This window comes from Gekko japonicus, unplaced genomic scaffold (genome assembly GCF_001447785.1).
Source record: "Gekko japonicus isolate JY-2015 unplaced genomic scaffold, Gekko_japonicus_V1.1 scaffold190, whole genome shotgun sequence".
NCBI lineage: Eukaryota > Metazoa > Chordata > Lepidosauria > Squamata > Gekkonidae > Gekko > Gekko japonicus.
The window spans coordinates 1,285,216-1,297,857 of record NW_015160841.1 but is presented as its reverse complement, the minus strand read 5'-3'; the positions used below and the strand labels follow the sequence as shown (position 1 = coordinate 1,297,857).

The window sequence follows — 12,642 nt, the reverse complement described above, 5'->3', positions numbered from 1 at the left end:
CCTCTGGGAAAGGAAGGGTGGTTAGCACCCTGTGCAACACAGGCAAATGTTTTGTTGGAGGGCTCTGTTGGGGTTGCCAGTCAGAAATAGTTGGGGAAGAAAAAAAGTTGATTTTATTTCCTGCTCTTCACTACCCGAAGGAGTCTTGGAGTGGCTTACAATCTCCTTTCCTTCCTCTCCCCACAACAGACACCCTGTCAGGTAGGTGGGGCTGAGAGAGCTCTGAGAGAATGGCTCTTGAGAGAACAGCTCTGACAGAACTGTGACTGACCCAAGGTCACCCAGCTGGGTGCATGTGGAGGAGTGGGGAATCGAACCTGGTTCTCCAGATTAGAGTCTGTCACTCTTAACCACTACACCAAGCTGGGGAGAGCATTTGGTGGGTGGAGAATGGGGGAAATGGTGTTATACAAAGTTCAAGGAATCCCCCCTCCAATCTCTGTGGTAAAGAACCACAGAGGTGAGGGGATTTCCTAGTGTTGCATCCTTCCCCCCCCCCCAGCTCTCACTGCTCCATTGAGCCAGATCTCAGGGTGGGAGTTTGCCTGCTGCATGAGTCTAGGCCCTTTATGCTCTGGACAGTGGTCTAGAAGATAAAAAGTGTGTTTATGGCCTATTACGTGAGGAGTTAGCCAGAATTCTCTGGTTTAAATATCTGCTTGCTGTCAACACATGTTGGTCTTGGGGAAGCCACTGTCTCTTTGCTTAAGTTTCCCCCTACCCACTCATGTCTGCTGTTTGGAGCTAATACTGACCTCCACGGCAGGGTTGTTTTAAGGATTGCTGACAAAACATACGTAAAGTGCTTGATCCAAAAACAAAATTCATGTAATACTTCTTTGTTAGGACCAACCAAACTGATACGAAACATTGTGCGAACTTTCAAGTTCACTAGAACTCTTCAACAGGCTGAATGTAACTAACTCTAAAGATATAAATGGTCGGGAAAGCGCAGTTTCAGGCCATAATGTTATAACTTGATCTTACCGGCATCCTCTGTGAAATGCATGCAGGCAAATGCTTAACTTTATTGCTGCACATTCTATGGGAAGAGGCATTTTGATGGTATCTGCTGTTTGTCTACACGATGGAAATGCAGAAACCAGACATAGTCAAACCATGTTCCTCTTAAATGCCAAACTGGGACACGCAGTTCCCTTGCAGGCTGAGAGTGAAAGGAGCACATTGTAGTCGTTGTATTAACAATGAACATAAATGTTAGGTACTTGAACATCCTAAAATGTTATGTGCTAATATTTATTGGCTAGGTTCTAGAATAAGCAAGGGTTATTTCCCGAATGCGCATGAGATGGCAATAATATACTATGTAATACGCAGTAATATATACGTAGTACACAGTAGTTCAGTTTGCTAAAGAAAATATATTAAGACACACAGTCTATGAAAGATCCCAAATATATTCAGCTTATGGGTTTTTTTCTATTTTTGTCAAGCTGTAGGTTTCAGACATTTCCTGTTTAATTGATCTGTGCCTTTTATAGACATCAGCTTCTCTGATGCCTTCTTTTGACAGTATTGTTTATAGTGCCAAAAGAGTTCTAAATGCGTCTGTGTGAAGAGAAGGCAACAGAGTTTCTGCAATTCCATTTCCCTAGCTGACTGTACTGATAGTTACAGTTCCCACGGTGGTCTGATATAGACCCCAAACAGATGGCAAAACCAGACAGGATTGTGAATTTTTGCAGGTAGGTAGGTCATTTGTCATGTTGCCAAACGATAAGGTAGATTTTACCACACGGAAGAAGCAGATCTGCGGCAAAACGTTTTATCTAGATTTAAGACTGAAGGGCCACTGTGTGCCCCATGGCCAGAGCCCCCCTGCCTTGTGATGAAAATCCCATTTTGACTTTTTTTTGGGGGGGGGATGGAAATTTGGGATGCGAGTTGAAATGTATGCAGCGTTTCCTTTCCTGTCAAACCTAAATCTATTTTGCACCTTTAACAACATGAAATGTACCGCATGCGACTTAACATATGAAATTGTTTTAAAGGGCACTTTCATGACAGTTATTTTATTTACATTACTTATAGTTCAGCTTTATCACTGGGACTCAAGGCGGATTACACAGAGTGAGTCAGTATAGTAAATAAGACGGGACAAACGATAAACATTTCACTTAGAAGTATGAATGCCTTCCTAGTCTCCAAACAAAACTGTAAAAACACCCAGTACTGAAGTAAGAGAGGGAGGTGCAAACTGATCCAGTGTATATGTCATGTTAGCACGTTTCATTCATTCCAAAAGAAGGGGGAAACTATGTTGTTTGAAATTTTTCAGCACTCCCAAGATGTCCCAGTTGTTCCAGTGGACAAAGAAATTGAAAACAAAGGCCACATGGCGCGTACATTTCCATGCTGTACATTTGAATGAATAAGACCTTGTCTTAAAAAGAACTTCACTTGTTTCAAAAGGGGGAAGAATATTTCACAGGAGTTGTTCTGTGTATGTGTGTTCTAAAATTCCCCTACTTTCCTCAGTTTTTCCATCAGGAAAAATAGGGGGGACTCTTCCTTGGTTTTTTTACTGTTTGCTTCACTTGTTTCAAAAGGGGGAAGAATATTTCACAGGAGTTGTTCTGTGTATGTGTGTTCTAAAATTCCCCTACTTTCCTCAGTTTTTCCATCAGGAAAAATAGGGGGAGAGCCCTAGGAGGAGGGGACTCTTCCTTGATTTTTTTCTGTTTGCTTCTTTTTGGGGCTCTCACGCCTCTTCATATCAGTCAGTCCCAACCCAAGCATCATCTGACAAAAAACCCTCATCTGTCCTGTGTGGCACCATGAGCCCCGGTGTGACCAAGGCTCTCCCCACATTTTGTCCCCTCATTACCCAACTATCAACCCTGTATGTATCCCATATCTTCTCATTCTACTGAAGAGAAGAACTTCCTCATGGAACAGTTTGATTAACCCATAAGCAAGTTTTCTGGGCTCACGCGCACACCCCAAATATTTCCCATTAGTTCAGCTGAGACCCTAAAGAACCAAATTGATAGCTGCTTCTTTAGCAGATGGTTGGCAGCAGCCTTCCCTCTAAGCTGATTTTGTGTGAGCTAGCTCACAGTTTTTTAGTTTCCGGCTCACGCATTAGCTTAGAAAGGATGGCTCCAGAGCAAACTAATTTATGCAGTAACCGAATCGCTCGCTCACAACTTTAATGCCAGTAGTTCACAAAGTAGAATTTTTGCTCACAAGACTCCACTGCTTAGAGGGAGCATTGGATGGCAGTAGCTCCAAAATCATTCTCCTAGTTCGTACTTGAGCGGGGGGAAGAGAGGGGTTTCCCATAGATGCTTGCTTCTGGCAAACATTGAAGCTTGCAGCACATTATACAACTTAAGAACTTGCAAACATTGCAAATGCCTGCATCAGCTACATTTCTGGCTAATGCGCTTAGCTTCCCCCCCCCCCTTTTTTTTTGTCGAGATTGTTTCATTTTGACTTGAGGGCCAAAATAATCAAATGAGTACATATTGCGTTTGAGTTCTGCTGTTTGCTGATTTATCAACGTCAAAGCATATTGAAGTAAATTAAACCAGCTTGGCTGTAGGTAACGGTATAACTGCAATAAATCTTCTTGAATGCTTGAGTGTAAGAGTTGTGCTCTTAACACGGTGTAGTGGTTAGAGTGTTGAACTCGCCTGCTATTACAATTGATCTCTGGGTGACCCAAGATAAGTTCCCCTGGAGAAAAGGGCTGCTTTGGAGGGTGGATTCCATGGCATCATACCCTCCTCTCCCCAAACCCCACCCTCACCAGGCTCCACACCAGAGGTCATTTCGGGGGGGATCGCGGGGGATCGCAGTTCCCCCAGGTAAGGTACAGGGGGCGAGGCACATGACGAAGCCCTGCCCCTGCTTCCGGCTGCCCCGCTTCCAGCCCTCATTCAGCCAGGAGGAGGCAGGAGAAGAGGGAGGGTAAGTTGCTTCCTCCCTGCCTCTCCCCACCCCTGCCTGCCTGGGGCCAGGGAGGGCCTTCGCGGGGCTTCCTTGCACTCCCGCCGGCCTTGCAGGTCCACCGCCGGGCCCCTCATGGGGCTCGGCAGTGGAGCTGCAAGGCCGGCGGCGGCCGGGACCGTAGGTGGCGGGGTGTGTGGCCTTATGACACACTTCCAGTGATGTCGGGGTGTGTGGCATATGCTAATGAGTTATGCTAATGAGTTCCCCTAGCTCTTTTTCTACCAAACGACCCCTGCTCCACACACACACACACACACCCCAAATCTCCAGGTGTTTCCCAATCCAGAGATGGCACTCCTAGATCTGGGAGACCCAGGTTTGAATCCTCACTCTGCCTGTGGAAGCTCACTGGGTGACCTTGGGTCGGTCACACACTCACAGCCTAACCTACCTCCTAGGGTGCTTTGCTGAGGATAAAATAAAGGGAGGGTGGACAAAAAAGCACCTAGGGGCAATGCTCCCTCTAAGCTGTGGAGTCTTGTGAGCAAAAATTCTACTTTGTGAGCCACTAGCATTAAAGTTGTGAGCGAGCGATTTGGCTACTGCATAACCTAGTTTGCTCTGGAGCCCTCCTTCCTGAGCGAAGACAAAAATGTGTGAGCCAGAGGCTAAGAAACTGTGAGCTAGCTCACACTAACTCAGCTTAGAGGGATCACCGCCTAGGGGTACAAAATAGTGTGTAAACAGCTTTATAAAAAAGGATGTTGATTAATTTCTGCTGCAGCAGAACATTGTTGCAGATGACAGTACTGTAATTGGAAGGCTGTTTTTTATATAACAAGAGAAGAGGTAAGCGTCTTGAGGTTTTTGTGTTACTAATAGATAGCTAAACCGATTTTCGTTGTTGGGCATGAGATAGGAATCACCTCCAGCCTGCTTCTGTGAGAGCAGAACACTTTGACAGGTGGTTGTATAGCCAAGTAATAGAGCTGGGAGTCTGAGGTTTGAACTTAGCTGGGTAAAAAACATGTTCTGGTATGTGGATGTGTGAGGAGGCTGCTGGTTTTTGAAGGAAGTGATGCTGTTTTAAAGACTAGCGGCTTAAAGATCTGTTAATGTTTGTCAACGTATCCATGTGCAGCCCACCAACCATACCCACATATCCATAACTAGTAGGGTTGCCAGGTCCAGGTGGAGAAATACTTGGAGATTTTGAGGGTAGAACCTGAGGAGAGGGTGGGTTCTGGGGAGGGGAGAGACTTCAGTGAGATACAATGTCATAGAATCTGCCTTCCAAAGCAGCCATTTTCTCCAGGTGAGCCAATTCCTGTCACCTGGAGATCTGTCGTGATCTGTCACCTGGAGATCTCCAGCCAGGTTGGCAACCCTACTAGCTATATAGGGGGCTGTGCACAGAAGCAAATGCTGTACATGGACTTTTCCTTCTTGATTTGAAATCTGGTGTGTGTGTGTGTGTAGTGCTTTCTAAAGTCTACTACCTAACTGGCTGTTAGGAGACAAGGGGAAAGAACTAATCTCCCTTGTCCAGAACAGGAAATGGTTATGATTCCACACACCATTTTCTCTGCCAAATAATAGATTGGTGGGTTTCAGATTTTTGTTTCATTTCTAAGGGCCTTGCATTGGATGCAATGACTCTCTTGCTCAAGGACAGTTCCTTCCAATACCTGGAGAATTGACTACCAGGGTTGTAGGGCTTACATGGAGTAACAGCTGTGTGGGTTGGTGGGCTGTAGTGAGGAGGGGGAAGAAGATCAAATCGCTCACTCTGCCATCTTTGCGCGTTCTCCCGTGCTGGTTTCCTGTCGAGATGTTTTCTCGCTTTCCTTAAACTGTTTCATTTTGTCCTCGGTACTTTGTTTTCATTGACTTCTGTCCTTCAAGCTAACAATAGTTCAATGTACTTACTTCTTAATTATTTAAAGATATTTTTTCCCTTGAAACTAGTGAGGTCAGTTACAATTGATTTTTATTTTATTTTTTGTTTCCTCTTTGATGAATAATTAACTGCTAAAGACATTCTCCACTTCATATCTTCCTTGATGCAGTATTAATACGTAATCTGGATAGTTACAGATTTGGCTTCTGACCGAGAACTGAGCAAATATCAATATTTCCACCTTGGAAGGAACTTTAGGAGATGCGTCACCTGCCTTCTGATACTGAGTGTTAATCAGTCTTTGCCTTAGGATTGAGAAATATCTTGCTTGCGAGTTCTGAAAGGCCCATTTGTAAGGAAACCAAGTTGAGGATGCTTGACCCATGATTATACACAAAGGTGTATATGTGTGTAGGGGTAATCTATCTGCTGTTGTGAAGATTGTGTTTTTCTTGTTTTGTCATGTGTGAATATACATATGTATTTAGTACACTTTTATCACACCCTTCCTCCAAGGAGCTCAGGGCAGTGTACATCGGTCTCTCTTCCTCCATGTTATCCTCACAACAGCTCTGCGTAGTAGTAGCTGGGTCAGAGAGAGTGGCTGGCCCAAGATCAGCCAGCAAGCATCCCTGGCAGAAGGGGTTTTTCAACCTGGAGCTTCCTAGTCTGGCTCTTGACAGCTACGCTACACTGAGAAGTTGTCATTATGCACATGATACTGTGTAGATGTGATCTTCATTTGTGGTCTTCAAGTACTTGAAGGGCTGTCATATAGAGGCTGGTACGTAGTTGTTTTCTGTTGCCCCAGAAGGTCGAACCAGAACCAACAGGCTAAAATTAAATCAGAAGAGTTTTTTGGCTAAACATTAGGAAGAACTTCCTGACAAAGCGGTTCCTCAGTGGCTTCCTCGGGAGGTGGTGGGCTCTCCTTCTTTGGAGGTTTTCACACAGAGGCTAGATGGCCGACAGCAATCCTGTGAACTTAGGCAGTTCGTGAGAGGGAGGGCAGGAAGGGTTGCATCCGTGCTTAGTTCTTGTGGCCCTTTCTTACACACCCAAGGAAATGTTGATTGCCGCTTTCGGGTCAGGAAGCAGTTTTTCCAGGCCAGTTTGGCCAGAGATCCTGGAGGTTTTTTGCCACCTTCTGGGCTTGGAGCAGGGGGGGTACTTGGGGTGTGGGGGGAGAGGTAGTTGTGAATTTTCCACACTGTGCAGGGGGTTGGACTAGATCAGTGGTGGCGAACCTATGGCACAGGTGCCAGAGGTGGCACTCAGAGCCCTCTCTGTGGGCACGCGTGCCATCGCCCCAGCCAGGCCCAGACCATCATTAAAGTGTCGAATTCTCTGCCAAATAATTTGAAGTCAATGAAAGCATTTGGGATTGCTTTCCTTACTTTGTTTGGATCATCTTAAGCTAATGCATGAGTTGTTTTTTCAAAGTAAAACCTCAGTATTCAGGTTAAATTGCCGTGTTGGCACTTTGCGATAAATAAGTGGGTTTTGGGTCGCAGTTTGGGCACTCGGTCTCTAAAAGGTTCGCCATCACTGGACTAGATGATCCTGGAGGTCCCTTCCAACTTTATGATTCTATGATTAACAGTAAACATGATTTCCCCCCCTATATTTATTTAGAAAATATGGTTCAGGTACCAGAGTTCCCTGTATAAACTTCACAGCGTAGAGCTGGGGTGTAGGATTTTATGTGTTCAGGCTTCAGGATCCCTGACTTGGAGTATTGAAGCACGCAGTTGGCAGGCAGTATGAAGCCTCTGGATTGGCCAAGCTTGATACTAATAGCCAATGGCGGGATTTCTGCCTCCTGCTTTGAACCCAGCAGCCCCAGCTGGCTGCACATTAGCTCTGAACCCAGACTTTGGGTCGGGGGGCCCTCTGTCCGGAGCTGGATTCAGCAGCACTCTGGCACAGGGGCAGGACGAATATCATGTATACGTTTGCCCTTTTTTGAAAAAGCATCTTCACAGCTAGGAAATGGCTGTCCGTCTAAGCAGCCCTATGCTGAGCCACGGTCTCTTTGACATGCAGACAAAAGTGGATATTCTTTTCTGCAGAAACCAAGTAAACCTTCGTTCTGTTCCCTTTTAGTTGAGAAAAAAAAACAACCAGCCCATTGTTCAAACCCAGATGTTCAACACAGGGGCCTGCAGGTCCTCTGCTTAGTAGTAATAGATTGTTAGCTGATTTTAAAACCAGCAATCTCACCTTACAGATTTGACTTTAGCTCATATTTTCTTGGCTGTCCAGGCAAAGTAGCCCTCTGTGAGATGAACGGATCGCTATCTGAGAGAAGAAGGGGGGGGAGAATCAGTTTTCTCTCTTTCTGAGGAATAGATCAAGGCCTTCAGAAATGCTGCAAAGAATTTGGTTCTTGCAGAGGAGCCAAGACAGATGTTCCAGAGCGCCGCAGATGCATAAGCCTGAATCAGTGGGTTTTGGGAAGTAAATGCATAGCAAGCAGATCTGTTGGCATGGTCTGGAACCAAAGAGATGGAAATGCTATTATGGGATTCTAGAGGGCAGTGCTAGAGAGAACCAGTTTGGTGTAGTGGTTAAGTGCACGGACTCTAATCTGGGGGAACCGGGTTTGATTCCCCACTCCTCCACTTGCACCTGGCTGGATGGCCTTGGGCAAGCCATAGTTCTGGCACAGCTGTCCTTGAAAAAAAGAGCAGTTTCTGTCAGAGCTCTCTCAGCCCCACCTACCTCACAGGGTGTCTGTTGTGGGGAGGGGAAGGGAAAAGGAGTTTGTAAGCCGCTCTGAGACACCTTTGGGTAGTGAAGGGCGGGGTATAAATCCAATCTCCTCCTCCTCCTCTTCTTCTAGATCAGTAGGAGCTGCTGATGTGGTCCCTTTTAATCAGTTTAAACCAGGGAGAAAATCTGGAGCTGGAGACAGTCTTATCTGTTTAAAAAAAAATTAGTCCTGTCAAATGCTTCTCATTTTGTATGCTGGCTTGCTGTTTCAGGCACCTGCACCATAAAGATAAGAACTATCCTTGTTCCAGTTTACAATTCAGCTGTCCTGGCTTAAGTCCCCCCCTTTTTTTGTGCTTATGTACTACAACAGTGTTTAATTATTAGCAGGATGTTACTAGGCCAAATGGATGCCGGGAAGGTCTAACTCCAAGGATGGCTTCCCTAGAAACCGGAGGAGGTCCCTTCCATAAGCAGTGATAACATGCACATATGTATTCCCGTGTCACGTTTCCAAGATGAAGGAGCCCTTAACATTGGCTTGGGCTAGACTTCTGAAGGTGGAAACCATTCATAGGATCATACAACAAATGAGAAAAGCCATCATGCTCCGAGGGAAAGGGGCTGTTCATCAGTCCATTGAGGCCCCAACCTTAAATCAGTCCTCTGTGCAATCAACAGGTGCACTCTGGAAAGGTACTTCAGGGCATCTGTGCCTAGCTTTTGGGGTTGATCCTGATATATAATACCCTGAAATTGGAAGCATCTGAAGCCTCATTCTTGCAGATATCATTTTTGAGATGGGGGGAGCTGGCTGAAGTACTATTCTGCTCAGCTCATAGTACTAAGTAGCTTTGCCAGGCATAACTTGGCCACTGGCAGAAATCTGGAGGGGGGATAGGTACACAATTGATGATGGTACAGCATCACTTCCGAGGAGAACCCAGAAGTAATGTCTTGCCTCTCTAGGAACTCTCCAGAAACTCTATGGTAAAACCATACTTGAAATGCAAACTATACACATACTTGTTTTCAGCATAACAGAATTTGTTCAAGTTTGTCTGCTGTTTATCCAGCTGTCTTCTCCTTTGGTCTCCCTGTCTGTTGAAATGACACCTTGTAAGCACCTTGTATTTTTTGTTACGTCACTCTGTAACACATGCAATGTTCCCTCTAAGCTATGGAGCCCTGTGAGCAAAAATTCTACTTTGTGAGCTACTGGCATTAATGTTGTGAGCAGGAGGTTTGGCTGTTGCATAAATTAGTTTGCTCTGAAGCCATCCTTCCTGAGCGAAGACAAAAATGTGTGATCCAGAGGCTAAAAAATTGTGAGCTAGCTCACACTAACTCAGCTTAGAGGGAACACGGAACACATGGTGTACCCTGAAACAGTATTATAATAACGAACAAAATGAATGAATGAATAGTTTACCTGCAAGTTAAGAGGCCTAGTTTGAAACCAGTCTGATCCTGGCCGTTGAGCAAAACGGGAGTTTTTGATTCTGTAAGGCTGCCAGACTGGCATGTGGAAAACTTTGCGCTAGAAGTATAATGCTTCACACTGAGCGCGGGCTGCTCCTGGCAGACTTCCCCAGAGGATCCCATCTTTAAGACAAATCTGATCAACATGCCACCTGCCATCAGTTAACAGCCTGTTCCTTAAGAAGCTCATGTGGGATGTGACTCTGATTGAATGTGGCACTGAACCACTGGGCAACCAGCCATCTCTCCCCCCCCCCTTTGGGGAAGGGCATTCGTTTTGGCGTTTATTAATAGACATTGCATTCTTCAAGTTTATTCTAAACTAGAAATAAGATCCGTTGTGGAAATAAATACAACGGGATCTAGAAAGAGGCTCTGGGAGAGTGCTCTGGCTTTGGGCAAACAGTGTTTTTTTCAGTTGTGGTGTGGGCGGGACCCGGGCTTTGCCTTCTGATTGGTGGTGATATATGCTGAGGAGCAGTGCCATCAGCCATACACTAAGGGAGTGCATTTTAGAATTAGAACTTTGGCACCCACTATTCAATTATATATAAGGAGAGATACTGGTGCAGTTTCAGAATCCTCAGTTAGGCACTTCATCTAATGCAAGTCTGCATCACCACTGAAAATCAGGAGTTGGGGGAATCTCCAGACCGCACCTTGTGCTTTGAATTTAATTCCCTTTTCGAGTCATTTTGAAAAATCCTGAAACTTTTTCTAGGACACCTTACTCCTTGCCCCCATTTTTTCATCAATCTATTTCTTAGTCCCATTTCTTTTAAAATGAATTTCTCACTCTAAAACGTTTGCAGATCGAAACATTGGAAGGAATTTTTTTACATTAGCAAAAACCGACAAATGCTCTTGTGTTATGACTTTTGTTGTTGATCTTGTCTCTTTACAGTTTTGCATGGAGTTAAATCAGCCGACTCTGCCGAATATTCGCAAGTGGAGAGGCCCTCGAGGGTGCTGGAAGGGAGTTACTTCTGAGAAGCCCTCAGGACAGCCCCAAAGGGTATTCTAGTCTAATAATCCTCCCTCCTTGTGATATTTTGGGGGTTGTTTCCATCCCAAGGGCATAGTATAATTTATTTATGCTAGAACCTTCTGTACTTTTTTTCTTTAAGGTAGTGGTGGCAAAGGATTATATTTCTCCTCTGCTTTGAGCTGACTTCTCATAATTGACTTTCCCCTGGACTTTGTTATTGATTTTGGAAATGCTTGCATTTTCCCCCTCAGATTGCAGTGAGTTTTTGTCCCAAAAAAGTAAAAAGCTTTATTTAAAACTCCACACGCTCACATTTATGTCTACCCACTACCCTCCAGAGATATCTATATATGGAGAATTTTTATGCTGGAATCCATAGCCTTTTTGGTTGTGTGGCTGCTGAGGAAAGGGCGAGATAGGAAAGATCTGCCTTTGCAGGTCATTTCTGCAGTACAGGATCCCACCCACTGCATTTACATTGGAATTACATGACAACATGATGGATAGATTCATCCGTTAGCCCCAATAATTAAATGGAGCCATACCTCTGAACACCAGCTGCTGGGAGGCAAACAGTGGGAAAAGGACATTGTCTTGATTCTCTGTGGATTTTCAGAAGCATCTAACTGGACTTAATGGGTCTGGGGTCCATTACAGATGCAAAGAATGTCTTTGAGTAACCTTTACAGTGAATTCAAGTGGTCAGTCATCATCATTCCCTTTGATATAATTGAAAATTCCATTCCCTCTGGTAACGTCTTCTCACACCGAGACAGTAGATGAGAGCCAAGCTAGGTCCATGGGTGACTGTACCCCAAACCCTTTGAACAGGTGAATCCCTCAACAGAATCTCCAGAGCATTACTCATTTTTGGTAATCCACAGTTGCAGTTTGGTTAGTTGTATAAGTGAATTGTTTTTGAATGGCAAATAGTCTTTCTTTATCAGCTTTCCCCTTTTGCTTCCCAGGGTGTGGAATATTCGGGCTTCTTGTGGGATGTGACTGCAGGTATAGAGCTGAAGGATGCCACCATCTATGAGAACACGCACACAAATGGGAATGGGAGGCAGGCGTATCCTCAGCCATATGTTGCACACTTCAAGGTAATGTGCTCAAGAGAGGGCCTTCTTTTCTTTACCTTCTGAGATTTTATATCCCAACGTTCTATTGTGAAAACACCTCAGTCGGCTTACAAAGATGGCGGCTTGTATCCTACCGTTTTGTTCAACTGTGTGCAGCACATTCCTCTTGACACAAGAAGCCGTCCTTCAATGCAAAAGGCTCTGCGACTGAAGGAAAGAACCTCTTAAGGCTTTTTTGTGCTGAAGGAAGAAACTGCTGCTTCCTTGGCAAAAGGCAGGATATAAACTGATATAAACACAAAAACGTCAATCCATGAAAGGCCTAACGTTAATATAAAGCATATAATTAACAAACATAATGAAAATAAAACCTACAATATGAAAAAAAGAGTTGAACCTGAGAAGAGGCAGTTGAGAACAATGGCAGTCAATAAGCCTAGACAGCAGAAGCGCAAACAATTCGCAGCAAAGAAGAATGACTGGAATAATAAAATTTAAGAAGTCTGAATCCCAACAGACAGTCAATTCCCGAAGGTCATACAGAATGAGCAAGTTTT

At 44.7% G+C, this 12,642-nt stretch overlaps 1 protein-coding gene across 1 annotated transcript in view; it reads left to right on the top strand.

Annotated features, from left to right (window-relative positions):
- Positions 1-12,642, top strand: part of EEPD1 (endonuclease/exonuclease/phosphatase family domain containing 1) — an 80,824-nt gene that overhangs the window by 56,091 nt on the left and 12,091 nt on the right. Inside the window, exons 3-4 of the mRNA XM_015419278.1 lie at positions 10,920-11,030; positions 11,972-12,106. Coding sequence (XP_015274764.1) covers positions 10,920-11,030; positions 11,972-12,106 — 246 coding nt within the window. The remainder of the gene's footprint in view (positions 1-10,919; positions 11,031-11,971; positions 12,107-12,642) is intronic.